This window comes from Durio zibethinus, chromosome 16 (genome assembly GCF_047325235.1).
Source record: "Durio zibethinus cultivar Kanyao isolate XHJ-2024 chromosome 16, ASM4732523v1, whole genome shotgun sequence".
Lineage (NCBI taxonomy): Eukaryota > Viridiplantae > Streptophyta > Magnoliopsida > Malvales > Malvaceae > Durio > Durio zibethinus.
Genome location: NC_143177.1, coordinates 3,467,489 through 3,486,989, shown reverse-complemented (window position 1 = coordinate 3,486,989; position 19,501 = coordinate 3,467,489). Strand labels below are relative to the sequence as shown.

Below are 19,501 nucleotides of genomic sequence, written 5' to 3'. Positions count from 1 at the left end.
AATAAACCAATGAAAAGGCAAAGCTCAAGAAAAGTAAGAGAAGACCACTAAAATTTATCAAGAATGTCATAATTGAATAAGATGTGACTAACAGTGATTTGAAATATCTACACCAAAAAAATAAGAGGTTACGAATCCAATTCAAAACTGAAAAAGTCACTAAGTCTTACCTTAGTCGGTAACACAAAGTGGATGAACTCCAAGAAGAAATAAACTAATGAAAAGGCAAAGCTCAAGAAAAGCAATAAGAGACCACTAGAATTTCTCAAGAATGCTAGAATTGGAAGAGGTTATTCTCTACAACCTTAGCAAGATTGGTGAAATGCCAAAAAGAAAAGGAAAGGTTGAAAGCCATGCTTGCAAAAGAGAAAAGAAAGCACTTTGAAGTACTAAATGAGAAAAAATCATTTCATCGGATAATCTGAGGGTTGAAGCTACAATTGCAAGATCACAAGAACCATATTTCAGTAATGATAGATTAGTGGCATAGAAGGGAAAAAGATTAGATCTTCACATGTGATTCAGAAAGAGATGCTCGTATGATGTGGAAAGCAGAAAGTTTAAGAAGGTAACAGTACATAAAGCATGTAACCAGTCAAGTTTGTAAGGCAGTAAAAAAAGCACGAAAGATGGTTGAAAAGGTAGAAGCATTAAGCAAGAAGTCAATCTTGTAGGAGAATATGGACAGTGCCTAGTAAACTTTCTAGACGAAGCAAAATACCATTATGAGCAAGTCAAACGCTTCTATGGATATAATTCTAGGATAATAAATCTTATGTAATCAAAGTTGTATGGAATCAATAAAAATTTCTAGTATTGAAATTTATCCATGAGCAAATATTTTTTACTTGCATTCATACATCATTCGCACCATTTTTTGTTTTTTTCCAAAAAAAATTTCAAAAAAAATAAAATTTTCGAGACACGGCGTTCTGATTTTTTTAAAAATTTATGGTAATAAAGGTTTAAGAATAGCTCGTCCTTCAAAAATTTTACTCAACCCACTAGTCATTCATACAACACCAGGACTCAAACAAGAATTATGGAACAAGAACAGACCAGTCGATTTGAAAGAATCGAGAAAGCTCAAAAAGAACTAAGAAGAGATCTTAATACAATAATGGATATGCTCAGAAAACTTGACAAAAGAAAAATAGTAGAAGAAAATCTCAACTTTCAAAAGCAATCGCCAAACATAATGGATCCTATTTACCTTCCAGGGTTTGAGCCACAACCGACTCAACCTTCTTAAAAAACTAGAGTACAAATTCCTCTTCCCGATGGATATCCCCATCTTTATCCAGAAATGACATCCACACCTGCTCTGGGATAATTTTAAAATTTTGTTAATCTTGTTATGATGGAAAAACCACCCGAGCCAATCCTAGTTCTTGATTTGGATGATCCCAAAGAAAAAGAAAAGCTAAGGATAAAGATATCTGAGAAAGTGGAAGATAATAGTGCCCAGGAAAAAATGAAGTTATTAGAAAAAAGGCTTAGAGCAGTGGAAGGAATGAATTTTTATGGTTCCATAGATGCAACCGAACTTTGTTTAGTCTCTGATATGGTCATTTCGCCTAAATTCAAGGTCCTTAAATTTAAAAAATATAATGGCACAAAATGCCCGATGACCTATATAACCATATATTGTCGAATGATGACACCACATGCTTATGATGAGAAGTTGTTATGCACACAGTTCAAGATAGTCTTACAGGTTCTGCAGCTAGATGATATGTTCAATTAGATAGGACTCGTATTCATTTTTGGGAAGAGCTTACAAAGGCATTCCTTACATAATATCGACATGTCACGGATCTGGTTCCAAATCGTCTATCTCTACAAAGTATGAAAAAAAAACAACTGAAAACTTCAAAGAGTATGCACAAAAATGGAGAGATGTGACTACACAAGTCCAACCTCCTCTCATCGAGAAAGAGATAACTGTTTTATTTGTGAATACTCTGAAAGCACCATATAATAAGAGATTGATAGGTAATGCAACCAAAAACTTTACAGATATGGTGATATGGGGTGAGATTATCGAAAGTGCTATAAAGAATGGTAAGCTCGATATAGGAGAAACAAGTAGAGTAAAAAAAGGTGGAGCTCCTAAAAAGAAAGAAAATGAAGCCCAAGCAGTAAACTATATGGGGTAACAGTTCAGAGGTTTCACGTCCTACTCTGTACCAGTTTACCAAACCTATTACCTTTCTATAAACAATGTTACATCTATCCCTTATCCATATCAACCATACCAACCACTACAACTATCAACTTATCTATCTCATTTTCAGCCATCTTTTCGGACACCCACTTATTCCTATAACCGTCTTACTGTACTTAAAAAACCAGAATGGAGACCTAATGTGGTCCAAGAGCCCTAAAAAATATCTAAAAAAAACTCACTTTCAATCCCATTCCTGTGACATACACAGATTTGTATCCCTGACTTGTTGAGAAACATTTACTTGCTCCTATTATTGTTGAACCTTTGAAACCTTCGTTCCTCAAATGGTATGATCCTAATTCGCATTGTGATTATCACTATTGGAATCCAGGTCATTCCACTGAGAACTGTACTATTTTGAAGTGCAAAGTGCAAGGGTTAATTAATGAAGAGGTGTTAAACTTTGATACCTGTAGACACCAAATTTTGTCCGAGTCTACATTTTTATAATTAAAAAATTAATTAATTAAAAATTAAAAAAGATTAAAATTTTAAAATATTTAAAAAATTAAAAAAAAATAAAAAAAAGAAAAAAAAAAGAAGACAAACAGAAAAGCCAAACGGAAGAAAATCCAAACAAAAAAAAAATGGCTGGTGCCAACGGATGCCGTGCATGGCACCGCTGGCCACCCACGCCTGCCACCACCCCAGCCATCAAAACACCCTCTCGTCCAGTCCCTTCTCTCCATCAACACACGCAACCACTGTTTCAACCATATAAAACACTAGCTTCTCCTTTATTTTAGATCTGGCTGAAACTCTCGGATCCCCACACTAGAACAACAAAAACACCCTCCCCTACCAAAAATCTCTCAGACAAAAAAAAACTCATCCCCCAAATACCCAAACAGATCTAACCAAAGAAAACAGAAACACAAAAAAAAAACAACAACACAGTCTTCCTCACAGGGAGGAACTTCAGCGCCACAGCAGCCTGAAACAAGAAGGAGAAATCATCAATTTTAGCCGTCCAAAAAAAAAGAAAAAAAAAGAAAGAGAGATCAAAAACTTTGAAGGCAAATTCGCGACGGTCAAGGCACTCTCAGGCCAAACGGACGTCGGATCTAGAAAGAGGGCGTCGAAAGGAAGTTCTGGTGACTTTCTGATCATTTTTCGGTCAACGGCAACCACCGTCGATGGTGACCCACATGGCGGTCGACACAGCCCTGACACCAAATTTCGGCGAACCCAAAAAACCCAGAACCCATTTTTTTTTCAATGAATGAAACAAACTGACACAAAAAAAAATCTAACTTTTATAGACAACATAAGGGCAAAACGACGTCGTTTTGAGCATAGGACCAAAACGATGCCATTTCAAGCATAGAGGATCCGTGCGTGGACCGAACCCAACTCGAGATCAACGCGACCCGACCCGACTACCCACTCAGCCAGCCTTGAACCGGTTCAGACGAACCGTCAGCAAACCGCTAGTGAACCGGTTTGAACCGCTGGTTGCTCGAACCACCGATCGAACCGCAGAACCGGTCAGACCGACCCGGACCAGCGTCAACGGTCCGGTTCAGGTAAAAAAAAAATTTTTTTTTTCTTTTTTTTATATATTATTATTTTTGTTATTTTATATTTATGCATGATAAATGTTTAAATTTATTAGGATAAATATCTAATTGTTATTAATAATAATAAAATGAAGATAATATAAGATAATAACTAAGAAATATATATGTATTAAAAATGTTTAAATAGTAATAATAATGGAATAAGCTTTTTATTTTCCCTGCCTAGATGTTGGAGGGAATAAAAAATATTTTTCCAAATAAATAATTTCGCCTAGATGTTGGAGAATTATTATTAATAAATTTTTAAAAAATATATATAAGAAATTTTTAATTAGTTTTCAAAAATTATAAAAAATTGAACTTGCTCCGAAAGTTCGCCTAAATGATGGGGATTTTTAGAGATGTTCACGTTTTAATTAAACCCCAAACCCTAAACATAAACCCTAAAATTTTACCCTAAATCTATTTCAAAACTTTAAAGATATGTGTGAAAATCTCACATGAAATGGTTTGTTTCCGAATGCTACATAAATGATGGGGTATTTAGGAAACTCCATTTCATTAAGTTTTTCACTCGAGTTCTCAATTCACATTAATAATAAGATTAATAAATAAAAAGCATAATAGTAAATTGGGATCTTAAATATAAACAGTCGCACCTAAGCTCTGCCTAGATGTTGGAGAGTCAGGGTGGTCTCATTATACTTAAGAGTCCAACTTTTAAATTGCAACTCATCTTACATAACATTCATTAGCGTACATACGTTAGAGCATGTTATCATCGATAACTATCTACGTTATTCTCTCTTCAATTGATTGTTCGATGATAAAATATTTTATAATAAAAAGAGAATAATACTTTAAAAAAAGAATTTTTTTTGTGATATTATAAAATAAAATAACAAAATATTTCGAAGGAAATAATTCTAGGTACTCTGCCTAGATGTTAGAGAGTCACTAGCAATTATCTTCTATAAAGACTGTTATTTCATTTTAAGGATTATCGTGTTAAATCTTAAGTGAAAAGAGTTATTTTAAATTCTGCCTAGATGTTGGAAAATTTTAAAATAATTCTTTAACTTCAAGATTTTCTCGATATTCCTAAATAAAGAGGTTTAGTAAAATTTTATTTTTGCAAATAAAGGGAATTAATGTTAAATTTTAAATTAAAACTATTTTTATTCAACATCGAAAATAGCGTGTACTTAAATGGTACCAATTTATGGGCGTTGTGGAGGTGCTAATCCTTCCCCACACGTAACCGACTCTTGAATCCAACCTGATTTTCGTAGATCAAAATTCATCTTTTCGATAAACTTTAAACCCGTTTTTACAGTTTTATTGAAAAGATAAACTTTTGGGTGACCAATCACACCCTAACAAAGATTGGTGGCGACTGTCCCATTTACTTCAATTTTTAAAACTCATTTACGTTTGGTGGTCCCAAAACCGTTACAATAACTTGGCGACTCCGCTGGAGACTAAAATCGAGAGTCAAGCCAAAACTTTTAATTATACGCTATTAAGAATTGTTGGGTTTAATTGGTTTTATTTGACATTTCATTTAATGTTCGTTATTTTGATTTTTCAAAAATATATATGTCAATGAATAAAAAAAATTGTATGCTAGTTATTAATTTATTTTGATTTGGTGGTTATGATTTATTCATGTTATTTTAATTAATACATTATTTTGCACACACTTTGCATATTCATGCATGAGCTCTAGACCTGAGCTCTATCCCTTTTAGGAGGAAGTGAAGTAGTTATGCTCTCGTGAGGTGACAACCTTCGCATTTACTAGCGAAACACTTTCACTCAGATTGAACCCGTTCCATTAGTAGCCTGTAATGGGTGAGGATCGGGGAGCCTTACTAGTCTATAATGGATGATGATGTGAAGAATAGTCTGAGAACCTTTAGACACTTAAATTTTAACCCAGCATATAGTGAGCCGTAAAATCCAACTTTAGGATAGAGCCATACTGTCCCTTTTACGAAAAAATTATCTAAATTAGGACACTATGTATATTCTGTTCATTCATTTACCCATTTTTATTTATTTATTTTATTTACATTATTGAATTATTTTATTATCTTCAATTTTGTTGCATGCATCATATAGGTACTATATTTCTAGAGGGTATTGTTTTGGATCGATCTTCAGCAAGGAAAACTTTCAAAAAACCTAAAGGATGTCGTATGTGTGTAAGAGCTACTTAGAGGTCAAGAGCCATTCAGAAGGTACTTAGAAGAAAGAAAGAGATTGCTTAGTAGACGGTCACATGTCGGTGTTACCACAGTCAGTGCATATGGATCTCAGTCAAAATAATATATCAGAATTGGAAGCCATTTGGAAACAGTGGAGAACAGAGAAAAAAAAAATCTTTTTCCAAGAAATATGAGGATGTGGCACTGCTTATGTTAGTGAATGTTGATGAACAGCTGACGAGAGCCGTAATAAAATTTTAGGATCCATCTTATCGATGCTTTATATTCAACCAAGAAGACTTTGCCCCTACGATCGAAAAATATTCTTCTTTGCTCCGAGTAGAGTCTACCAATCAAGATAAGATCTATTGAAAAGAGCATAAGCCTACGGGATATAGAAAGAAGTTAGCTAAGATCATGCAAATAGAGGTTGAAGATATAGATAAGCACAAGAAGGAAAAGAATAGGGTTGAGACCATTCCATCAACTTTTTTGCTCGAGTACATAAAAAAGTATATTGATACTAATCAAGGGTTGGATGTGTTTGCTTTGGTCGTATATGGATTGATGATATTCCCTAAAATTTTAGGACATATAGAAGCATCGGTGGTTGATTTCTTTGAGAAATTAGATAAAGGTATAAACCCTTCACCAACTATTTTGGCAGAGACTATTAGATCACTTAATTTTTGTCAAAGAAAGGGTGAAAGACGATTTATGGGGTGTGCTTAATAGCTTTTTTTTCTGGCTTAGAAGTCATTTTTTGAGAAAAGAAAAGATATCATTTCAGCCATTCTCCATTCATTTCAGTCCTATCAAAGAGTTTATTGCTAAAGAATAGAGGAAATATTAGATGAAAGGTCAATGGTTGGCATTCTTTCTGAAGCTCACCAGTGAGGATATAACATAGAGGGCACCATGGATGCTTTCGATGGCCATCTTATATAGTTATAGAGATGAGCCATAGGTACCTTTGTTAGGAATATGAGGGGCAGTGAGTTACGTGCCCCTTATGGTTCAAAGATAATATGATTCACGATAATTCATCCGTATGACTTATGAGCTCGGTTCACTCGAGTTTGATTATGAAACACCCGATTATGTGAAAAGGGTTTGTGAAATCATCAAAGCATGAAAGCAGGTTAACCGATGAGCCCAACTAGATTCGCAGATAATATTGCTGAAGGTTACCTTACTTGAAGGATGAAAAGGGTTAATGAAATTAAGCCTCTACCAGTCGACATTTCAAAAAAGTTGCCAACTCCTATTTCAGTACCGGTATTGTCAACTTTTGAGATCGCTTAACGAGAGTTTAAGATTGAAAGAAAAAGGTTAGAGAAAGAAAAGATGGCTATGATGGATCAGGTTAACTAACTAAGATATGATTTAATGATGAAAAATGATGCAGTAAAGAAGTTGACTAAAGAACGAAAAGTATTGAAAGAGGATCTATAAAATCTACATAAAAAAATAAGAAATTGAGGTTGGATGATAAACTTTTGAAGGGATCCAAGAAAGATGTGGAAGAACTACGAGATATGGTGGAATATTGGAAGAACAGAGCTCGAGAGAACAAAGAAATGATCTCCACACTCACTAAAAAACAGCATCAATGGAAAGAAAAATTTTTAGGAGCTTCTGAAAAGGTAGAAAGGCACCAAAGAGAAAGTGAGAAGCAAAAAACTAAACTAAGGAGGGAACAAAACAAGAACTCTAATTTGCAAAGTGAGAAAAAAGCCTTAGAGCATGAATTAATGAGCTTTGAGCTTTAATTAACAAGCAATCAGAGTCACATAGACAAGATTTTGACTGAGTGGTAAGAGAGATGATTATTAAGCTCGCACTTGCAATATGAAGGTAGATGCTCGAGAGATGTAAAGAGCAAAAAATTTAGAGAGGCAGCAATACATCGAACATCTGACTGCTCAAATCTACAAGGCTGTTCGAAAAGTAAGCAACATGGTTGAAAAGGCGAAAGCACTAGAATGGGAGATTGTACCAACCCAAAGCCACAGTCAAAGATTATTGCACTTTTTTTATGAAGCTAGGGAGCAATATGCTCAAATCAAATGTTTTTATGGCTTTAATGCAAGAATGATTGGATGATGTATAAAGACTCATATGGTTAATGAAAGTTTCTTTTTGTTTCGATCGATCTAAGATAGTACCTTATTTTGCATTTCATTCATTTCATGCATGCATTTTCATATTAACAACAATATCAACGACATTATATCATGCGATCTAATTCATGGTTAATAAACTAAGGCTCAAGGATAGCAAAGCCAAGGAACCAAAATCTGCCAATTTCGTATAGATATAATACTCGTTCTCAGACTCGAGCCATGGAAGAAGAGAATACAGCTAGATTTGAAAGGTTCAAAAGGGCACAGAAAGAGATACAAGAAAGAGTGATGAAAATACAACAAAGCATTGAAGCACAAATGACTAAATTAAGACAACTGTTGATTGGATCAATGAAAGGAAAATGAGTCACTGACACATCAAGGATAAAAGATGAGGTTAATATGGAAGAGCCATTATACCCTTCGGGATTCACTCTACCTTAGGTTCAGGTTCAAGTTTCTCGAGGTATACACATACAACCACCAAGTGCACAGCCATACCCCTATGTCAATCATTCTGCAAGTCAGTAACCGACCCACTTGAATACTAATTCGAGACCCATCCCAGTCGATCCCATCATGGTACCAAATCTTGACGACCCTGTTATAAATTCAAAAATTTAAGACAAGTACGACCAACTCGAAGAGAGGCTCAAAACAATTGAAGGTAATGACATTTATGAGATTATTGACACCAACGAGCTCAGCCTAGTGCCTGACTTGGTTATCCCACCAAAATTCAAGACCTCAGATTTTGAAAAATATGATGGGATAGAGTGTCCTTCTACTCATATCATCATATTTTGTAGAAAGATGATGGGTCATACCCATAACGACAAATATTGATACATTGTTTCCAAGATAGTTTGACCGGTTCAGCAGTTAAATGGTATGTGCAGTTAGATCAGAGTAAGATCCGTTCATGGAAAGACTTGGCCAAAGTTTTTTTTACCCAGTACAAGCACGTCTTGGATACAGCCCCTGATAGGCTGTCATTACAAAATATGGAGAAAAAATCGATAAAAACCTTCAAAGAATACGCACATCGATGGAAAGATGCAATAGCTCAGGTCCAATCGTCACTGACTAAAAAAAAGATAACTGTGCTATTTGTCAATACACTGAAGGCCCCGTATTATGATAGATTGGTAGGAAATGCCACGAAAAAATTTTTTGACATGGTAATCTCAGGGGAAATGATAGAGAATACTATCAAAAGTGGTAAAATTGAAGGGTCTGAAAAGAAAACAACAACTTTAAGGAAGAAAGAGTAGGAGACACATGCTGTCACTCACAGAAATCCCCCATACCATTCTTTTGTCTCGTATAATCTATACCCCTCTTACTACCCTACCACAAACCAAATCTCTCAACAACCATACCATTACCGAGCACCCCAACAACCATTACCTAGACCAAGTTTTAGCCCTTAACCATCCAATTACACCTCTGCACCTCCAGCTCAACCATTTACCCGACCAACTTACTCAAACAGCAATTAAAAAAACTCACAGAATAATAACAATTGAGAAAGACCTCATTTTGACCCAATTTCCATGTTGTATACCGATTTGTACCCTCAATTAATGAGAGGCCACCTTGTCGCTCTTACTTATGCAAAACCATTAAAACCACCTTACCTAAGTTGGTATGACCCTAACGCCAAGTGCGATTATCATTACGGAGTTGTAGGACACTCCACTAAAAATTACACGGTATTTAAACACAAGGTGCAAGGTTTGATAAATGATGGGCTTTTGTCTTTTTATACCAAATTCAAGCCAAATGTTAGTGGAAACCCTTTACCGGATCACACCGAAGGGAAAATCAATATAGTGGATAGGGGAAAATATGTGAAGATCAAAAGATGTACAAATGAAGTGAGGACCCCTTTTGAATGGGTGTATGACTGTTTGTATAAGACGAGCATGATTCAACCATTATTTTTGGATGACAACGGAAGTCATGAAGACCCTAACTATTTTTGCAAATATCATGAGAAAACAATTGGACATTCGATCCAAAGTTGTGAGGTCTTTAAGCAAAGATTGCAAAGCTTGATGGATGAGGCCATCATTGAGTTCTATGATGAATGTGATGGAAATAATGTGAATACAGTGGGTGAAGAGCATCATAGCAAGTCTTTTATCCATAAACCCCTCACTGTTTACTATGATGAGAAGTAAGAGCCCCTAACTGAGAAAACCATTTTCTCTTCTAAGACACCAATGACTATTTATGTCCCTAGTCCATTCTCTTATCAGATCGACAAAGCAGTCCCATGGCAATACGATTATGATGTAGTGATGGGAGGGCCTAATATGACCTCGAATAATCTAAGCATGGAGAATACCACCAACATAGCAAGAATAAGAGGAATGACCCGAAGTGGTTGTATTTATACTCCTGAAATGTTAGAAAGGGCCAAAAAAAGGAAAGACAAGATAGGAGAAGAAGACACAAGGGAAAGCCAAGATTATCAACCGATGGTAAGCTCAGAAGTGCAAGTTAACAAATCGACATCAAAAAAAGAAGCATGTGAGTTTCTAAAGATCATCAAACACAATGAGTACAGTGTGGTGGATCAATTAAATAAACTACCAGCACGTATTTTTTTACTGTCGCTATTACTGAATTCTAAACCGCATAAGAATACTTTGCTGAAAGTGCTCAACCAAGCTTATGTCGAGCATAATATTTCTGTTGAGAAGGTTGATCACATGGTTGAAAATATTATAGCCCTTAATTTCATCACCTTCAATGATGATGAAATCTCTCTAAAAGGACATGGTAGTGTTAAAGCTTTACATTTTACTGTCAAGTGTAAGTCCCACACTATGGCCAAAGTGCTGATTGACAATGGATTGTCTATTAATGTTATACCTTGGACAACATTGTCAAAGCTTTCAGTGGACCCCTCTCACATACGAAATAACCATATGATTGTAAGAGCATTTGACGAGACGCGAAGATAGGTAATTAATGATATAGTGATCCCATTACAAATTGGTCCTTATACCTTCAATGTCATATTTCAAGTAATGGACATAACTCTTGCATATAGTTGTTTACTTGGAAGACCTTGGATTCACACGACTAGAGTTATACCTTTATATCTACATCAGAAGGTAAAATTTATCATGAAAAGAAAACAAGTCTGTGTAAATGGTAAAGAGGACTTATTGGTAATAAAGACCTTAACAACTCCTTACGTTGAGGTAGCAAAAAAAGCTATCGAATGTTCTTTCAGAGCTTTTGAAGTAGCAAACGTTACTTATATAAAAGAAGGGTCAAAGATATTGATCCTTCAATTGTCAAAAGCCACAAATATGGTGATCAAGCAGACTGTTGGCAAGGGTTGACGAGTTGGACAAGGTTTAGGGAAAGCTCTACCAGAAATTACAAGAACACTATGCTCGTTGAAAATAAAGAAAGGTGGGAGTTAGGCTATAAGCCTACGATCGTTGATAAAAAGAATGTAATGCTAGAGAAAAAAAAAAGAATGGCATGCCTCAAAGGACATAATTCGATTGATGGGGAAATGGTGTTCCCTTATTTATATGAAACTTTTCGTTCAACCGGGCATATCTATCTTGGGTCGACAGGAGTTGAACAAGGAGAACTGGTAATGGGATTAGAGAAAGTTTTCTCACAACTTCAAGTGGAAGCATATGAAGGAGTCATACAAGATGAAAAGATTTTTTTTCCTTTTTAAGAGACTCAAAGAATTGTGTACTTTTTTTGTTGTCCTTGAACCTTTAAACCCAAAAATTCCAATTACTTCTGCCCAAGAGCATGCGGAGGTTAAGTGTATGGGCTTATTTTCATTGTCTTAATAAAATGATGAATGCAATGCATTTCACTTATACCATGTTCTCTATTTTTCATTTTTCCTTTCTTTCATTACCATTCTCTTTGCCTTTGCCAAGATCAATATATATATTTTTTTGTGATTGTACCTATTTTCAGGTTTTCTAATAATGAACATTATGGATGACTAAGGCAATAACATTGGGTTTGATTTTGAAAATTTGACTCACATTAGCGAGCTTGATAATGATGTTGATTCAGAAGACTATGATTTACCTCATGATCTGTTGAAATGGATGGAACAAGAGAAGAAAATTATAGAACCCCACCAGGAATCAATTGACCCATTAAATTTGAGAGATGATGACAATAAGAAAGAAGTTAGGATCGATACTTCACTATCACCGATTGAGAAGCAAAAGTTGGTGAATCTACTGCAAGAATACATGGATGTATTTACATGGTCTTACCAGGATATGCCAGGATTTAGCACAGAGGTGGTTGAGCATAAGCTACCTTTAATACTAAAATGTCGATCAGTACAGCAAAATTTGAGACACATGAAGCCAAAAATGTTACTGAAGATAAAAGAAGAAGTAAAAAAGTAATTTGACGTTGGTTTCTTAGAAGTAGCCAGACACCCTGAATGGGTAACCAATATAGTCCAAGTTCCTAAGAAAAATGAAAAAGTTAGAATGTGTGTGGACTATCGAGATTTAAATAGGGCTAGCCCAAAGGATAATTTTCCATTGCCACATATTGATACTTTTGTGGATAACACTACTAAGCACTCCACTTTTTCATTCATGGACGGGTTCTCTTGCTATAATCAGATTAAAATGGCTCGTGAAGATATGGAGAAAACTACATTTGTGATAATGTGAGGCACGTTTTGCTATAAAGTTATGCCTTTTGGGCTAAAGAATGTCGGTGCCACATATCAAAGGGCGATGGTCACTCTCTTTCATGATATGATGCATAAAGAGATAGAGGTATACGTTGATGATATGATAGCTAAGTCTTAAGAAAGTGAAGATCATGTTGTTAATCTCAAAAAGCTCTTTGAAAGATTACAGAGATACCAGCTCAAGCTGAATCCAACCAAATGCACATTTGCTGTTAAATCTAAAAAATTGTTAGGGTTTATAGTCAGTGAAAGAGGTATAGAAGTAGACCCTGATAAAATTTAAGCTATTCAAGAATTGTCAGCACCATGCACGCAAAGGGAAGTGAGAGGCTTTTTGGGGTAATTGAATTATATTTTTTGCTTCATATCCTAATTTACCTCGAAATGTGATCCAATCTTCAAGCTGTTTCGTAAAAATAATCCTGGTGAATGGGATGAAGAATGCCAAAATGCATTTGAAAAGATTAAAGAGTATTTGATAAGCCCACCGGTGTTGGTCCCACCAGTTACAGAAAGATCGTTGATTTTATATCTAACGGTTCAAGAAAAATCGATGGGATGTGTATTGGGGCAAAAAGATGAAACTGGTAAGAAAGAGCATGCTATATACTATTTGAGTAAAAAGTTCACAGAGTACGAGGCTAAGTACCCTCAAATAAAAAAAATATGTTGTGCCTTGGCTTGGACTACTCGTAGACTCAGGTAATACATGCTCTACCATACGATGTGGCTAATATCAAAATTGGATCCCCTCAAGTACATTTTTGAAAAACCATCTTTATCAGGCAGGAAATGGCAGGTCATGCTCTCAGAATATGATATTATGTATGTAACATAAAAATCTATAAAAGGGAGTGTAATTGCTGATTTTCTTGTTGATCGAACTACAGAAGATTATGAACCTATGAAGTTTGAGTTTTCAAATGAAGATTTGATGGCAATCGTATAGGATGAAGATAAAAAGCCTATAATATAAGTATGAAAAATATTTTTTGATGGGGCATCCAATATAATGGGGCATGGCATTGGGGTAGTGCTAATATCCCCGAAAGGAAATTATTACCCATATACCGTAAGATTAGACTTCAATTGCACGAACAATGTTACTGAATATGAGGCATGTGTCATGGGGTTACAGATGGCCATTGAAAAGAAAATTGAAACACTAGAAGTATATACGGATTCAGCCTTGGTTATTTATCAACTGAAAGATGAATGGGAGACCAAGGACTCAAAACTAGTGTTATACCAAAAGCACATAGCTGGCTTGAGGAAACATTTTAAAAAGATTCAATTTTAGCATGTTCCTCGAGAAGAAAACTAGATTGCTGATGCCTTGGCTACTTTGGCAGCAATGTTTAAGTTAAATAATAGTATGGGAATCCAGCCCATTAGAGTACAAATGAAAGTTTCACCAGCCCACTATTCAAATGTGGAAAAAGAGGTAGATCGACAACCATGGTACTATGACATTGTACAGTATATCAAGCGTCAAAACTACCCAGCACAGGCTTCAAAAAATGATAAAAGGATCATTCAAAGATTAGCAATAGGTTTTATGCTTGATAGAAAAATCTTGTATAAAAAGAGTCGAGATCAGATTTTGCTAAGGTGTGTCGATGCTGTGGAAGCAAGAATGATACTTGAAGAAGTACACAAAAAAATTTGTGGGACACATGCTAATGGGCATATGATGGCCAAACAAATCATGAGAGCTGGTTACTATTGGTCTACAATGGAAAATGATTGCATCAGTTATGCTAGAAAGTGTCATAAATGTCAAATTTATGCGACAAAATTCATTCTCCTCCATCCCGCTTCACCTCTTAGCACCCCTATGGCCTTTCTCTATGTGAGGAATGGATGTGATCGGACCCATAACCTCAAAAGCTTCAAATAGGCATCAATTTATCTTTGTGATAATCAATTACTTTACAAAATGAGTAGAAGCAGCTTCGTATGCTAGTATTACATGATCAATAGTGTGTAGATTTATAAAAAGAGAGATAATATGTCGATATGGGCTCCCGAAAAGGATCGTCTTAGATAATGCTAGCAATTTGAACAATAAAATGATGAAAGAGTTATGTGCGTAGTTCAAGATCAAGCATCATCATTCAGCACCATATCACCCAAAAATGAATGGTGTAGTGGAAGCTGTGAATAAGAACATCAAGAGAATATTGGGAAAAATGACTGACACATCCAATGATTGGCATGAAAAGTTACCTTTTGCTCTGCTTGCCTATAAAACATCAATCCGAACCTCCACAAGGGCCACCCTATTTTCACTAGTGTATGGGATGGAAGCTGTATTACCGATTGAGGTAAAAATTTCTTCTCTGAAGGTGTTGATGGAGACAAAATTGGATGAGGCAAAATGGGCTCAAGATCGTTTCAAGCAACTGAATCTTATTGAAGAGAAAAAGCTTTTAGCACTCAGTTATAGACAAATGTATCAAAGAAGAGTCATACAAGTACATGACAAAAAGATATGACCTCGATGCTTTCGCGAGGGTGAATTGGTTTTGAAAAGGATTTTGCCATGTCAGCATGACAATAGAAGAAAATGGACCCCTAATTGGAAAGGTCCATATGTGGTAAAAAAAGTTTTTTCTGGTGGAGCTCTGATCCTTGCAGAAATGGATGGAGGTGAATTACTAAATCCTGTAAGTTCAGACACTGTGAAGAAATATTTTGCTTAAAAAAACAAAAAAACAAAAAAAAAGAAGTGATTCAAATTGAAAACCCGAAAAGGGCAATTTGAATCAAATGGGGGTCATTTGAGCTTAAAACTTGAAAAGGCAGCTTGAATGAAGGTGGAGCTCGAATAAAGTTTTTCAGAGAATGAAAGGGTGGCACCGAATGGATGAATTGTCACCAAAATTAAAAGAGATGACTTTTAGGGGATGAGTTCTCATTAGTCAAAGATGTAGGGCAATGATTGGTCATATGAAATCACAGGCGACAAGATCATAAATGTAATGAGTTTTTAGAAAAGACTTGGTCTGAGCAGGCCAAGGTCATTCAAATGTTCATTATCTAGAGAATTGATAATTTGGTTCTTGAAATACTTTTGAGTTAACTGTTCTTTGTGTCCCGAAAGGCTTATCCTTATCTTTTTAAACCTAAAATACCCCATTATTGACTTTGTTTCACACTTAATTTTGAACCTGAAATCATTGCATTTGTCATTTAAAATTATAATAATGATTGATAAAGTTCATAATAGACCAATGCACCGCTCAAAAAGAGAATGCAATATAAGGATGACAAAAATAATAATGTGGGGGTAGAAAGAATGAAATAAAATTGATTGACTACTGAAGACAAAGAAGAGAAAGGGGATAAAGAATAAAAAAGGGATTTTTGAGCGATTAAAAGCCAAATGGGTCCATCATGAAATAGGGAATTCTGGTCAAAAGTTGAAAAGATGAGATTATTGGAAGCTGATTTTAAAAGTTTGAAAAAACCAAAAGTTGAAATAACTTGGATGAAAATGCATGATATAATTCGTTGAAGGCATCTTAGCTTTTTCATTCATCATAATCATCACACGCATTACATACCTCTTGATAAGTTGCATAGAAAGTTTATTTATGAGACATCAGGAAGAATCAATATGTTTCTTTTTGGAAACAAAAATGATGGCCTTGAAGATGGTATGTTAGCATAATTTTAAAATCAAAATTATTGGTCTATGAAGTACCCAATCTCTTATTTCTCAACCACAACTCATTCTTATATATTTTCCTGACTTGCAGTTCAGTCCTAGTCATCCTTAATCTTTGACTCACGATTTGTTTCCGATCTTTTTATTCTTCGATTCGTGATTCAATCCCAATTTCTTTAATTTAAAATCATAGTTTAATCTCGATTGTTGTTATCCATTGACTCGCAGTTTAATCTCGATCTTATATTTTTTGATTCGTGATTCAATCTCGATCTTTTTAATTCAAAGTCATAGTTTAATCTCAATTGTTGTTATCCTTTGACTCGCGATTTAATCTTGATCTTTTATCTCTTCGATTTACAGTTTAATCCCGATCTCTTTAATTCAAAGTCACAGTTTAATCTCGATTGTTGTCATTTTCTTACTTACGGTTTAATCTCGATCTCTTTATCTTTTGATTCGTGGTTTAATCCCGATCTCTTTAATCTAAAATCGTAGTTTAATCTCGATTATTGTTATCCTCTTACTCGTGGTTCAATCCCAGTCTTCTTATTTTCGGACTTATGATTCAATCCAAGTTAATGTCATTTTTTGACTTGCGGTTTAATCCCGGTCTCTTTATCCTCTAATTTACGATTCAATCCCGATCTTTTTAATCTAAAATCATAGTTTAACATCGATTATTGTTATCCTCTGACTCGTGGTTCAATCCTGGTCTTCTTATTTTCAGACTTGTGATTCAATCGAAGTTAACATTATTTTCTAACTTGTGATTTAATCCCAGTCGCTTTATCTTTCGATTCGTGATTCAATCCCGATCTCTTTAATTTAAAATCGTAGTTTAATCTCGATTGTTATTATCTTCTGACTCGTGGTCCAATCCCGGTCTTCTTATTTCAGACTTGTGATTCAATCCAAGTTAACGTCATCTTCTAACTTGCGGTTTAATTCCAGTCATTCCTATAGTTTCTCAACTCATGGTTTAATTTTAATCATTTTTATTTAGTTAGTTAGCTTCGGACAAAATCGTTGTCTTTATCTTTGCCCTATTACTGATTTTCAGTAATGTGCAAAGAGAGACAGCTGTAGACATCGAATTTTATCTGGGTCTACATTTCTATAATTAAAAAATTAATTAATTAAAAATTTAAAAAAGATTAAAATTTTAAAAAATTTAAAAAATTTAAAAAATTTAAAAAATTTAAAAAATTTAAAAAAATTTTTAAAAAAAGGAAAGAAGATAAACAGAAGAAGAAATGGGTGGTACCAACGGGTGCCGTGCACGGCACCGTTGACCACCTACGCCTGCCACACCCCAGCCATCATAACACCCCCTCGTCAAGTCCTTTCACTCGATCAACACACGCAACCACCGTTTCAACCATATAAAACACTAGCTTCTCCCTTATTTCAAATCTGGCTAAAACTCTTGGATCCCCTCACTAGAACAGTAGAAACACACTACCATACCAAAAATCTCTCAGACAGAAAAAAAAACTCACCCCCTAAATACCCAAATAAATCTAACCAAAGAAAACAGAAACATAAAAAAAAAACAACACAGTCCTCCCCGCAGGGAAAAACCTCAGCGCCACAGCCGTTTGAAACAAGAAGGAGAAATCATCAGTTTAAGTCGTCCAAAAAAAAGTAAAAAAAAAAAAGAGATAAAAAACTTCGAAGGCAGATTCATGACGGTCAAGGCACTTTCAAGCCGAACGGACCTCAGATCTGGAAAGAGGGCGTCGAGAGGAAGTTCTGGTGACTTTTTGACCATTTTTCGATCACCGGCAACCATCGTCGACAACGATCCGTACGACGGTCGACGCAGCCCCGACACTAGATTTTGATGAACCCAGAGAACCCAGAACCCATTTTTTTCGGTGAATGAAACAAACTGACGCAAAAAAAATCTAACTTTTATAGAAAACATTAGGGCAAAATGACGTCGTTTTGAGTATAGGACCAAAACAACGTCCTTTCAAGCATAGAGGATCCGCGCATGGATCGAACCCGACTCGAGATTCGCACAACCTGACCCGACGACCCGCTCAGCCAGCCTTAAACTGGTTAAGACGAACCACCAGCAAATCGCAAGTGAACCGGTTTGAATCGTTGGTCACCCGAACCACCAATTGAACCGTCGAACCGGTCACACTGACCCAGACCAGCATTGACCGGTCCGGTTGAGGTAAAAAAAAATTTTTTTTTACTTTTTTTTATGTATTATTATTTTTGTTATTTTATATTTATGCATGATAAATGTTTAAATTTATTAGGATAAATATCTAATTGTTATTAATAATAATAAAATGAAGATAATAACTAAGAAATATATATGTATTAAAAATGTTTAAATAGTAATAATAATGGAATAAGCTTTTTATTTTTCTTGCCTAGATGTTGGAGGGAATAAAAAATATTTTTTCAAACAAATAATTTCGCCTAGAAGTTAGAGAATTATTATTAATAAATTTTCAAAATATATATATATAAGAAATTTTTAATTAGTTTTCAAAAATTATAAAAAATTGAACTTGCTCCGAAAGTCCACCTAGATGATGAAGATTTTTAAAGATGTTCACGTTTTAATTAGACCCCAAACCCTAAACTTAAACCCTAAAATTTTACCCTAAATCTATTTTAAAACTTTAAGGATACGTGTGAAAATCTCACATGAAATGATTTGTTCCCGAATGCTGCATAAATGATGGGGTATTCAGGAAACTCCATTTCATTAAGTTTTTCACACGAGTTCTCAATTCACATTAATAATAAGATTAATAAATAAAAAGTACAATAGTAAATTAGGATCTTAAATATAAACAGTCGCACCTAAGCTCTGCCTAGATGTTAGAGAGTCAGGGTGGTTTCATTATACTTAAGAATCTAACTTTTAAATTGCATCTCATCTTACATAACATTCATTAGCGTACATACGTTAACATGTTATCATCGATAATTGTCTGCATTATTCTCTCTTCAATTGACTGTTCGATGATAAAATATTTTATAATAAAAAAAGAAT

At 35.0% G+C, this 19,501-nt stretch overlaps 1 protein-coding gene across 1 annotated transcript; it reads left to right on the top strand.

Moving 5' to 3' along the window:
• The first annotated feature begins 14,941 nt into the window (after positions 1-14,941).
• LOC149514219 (uncharacterized) lies at positions 14,942-15,301 on the top strand. The gene has a single exon (XM_089745711.1). It carries the CDS (start codon positions 14,942-14,944, stop codon positions 15,299-15,301), a length of 360 nt encoding a protein of 119 aa, XP_089601837.1.
• The last annotated feature ends 4,200 nt before the right edge of the window (positions 15,302-19,501 follow it).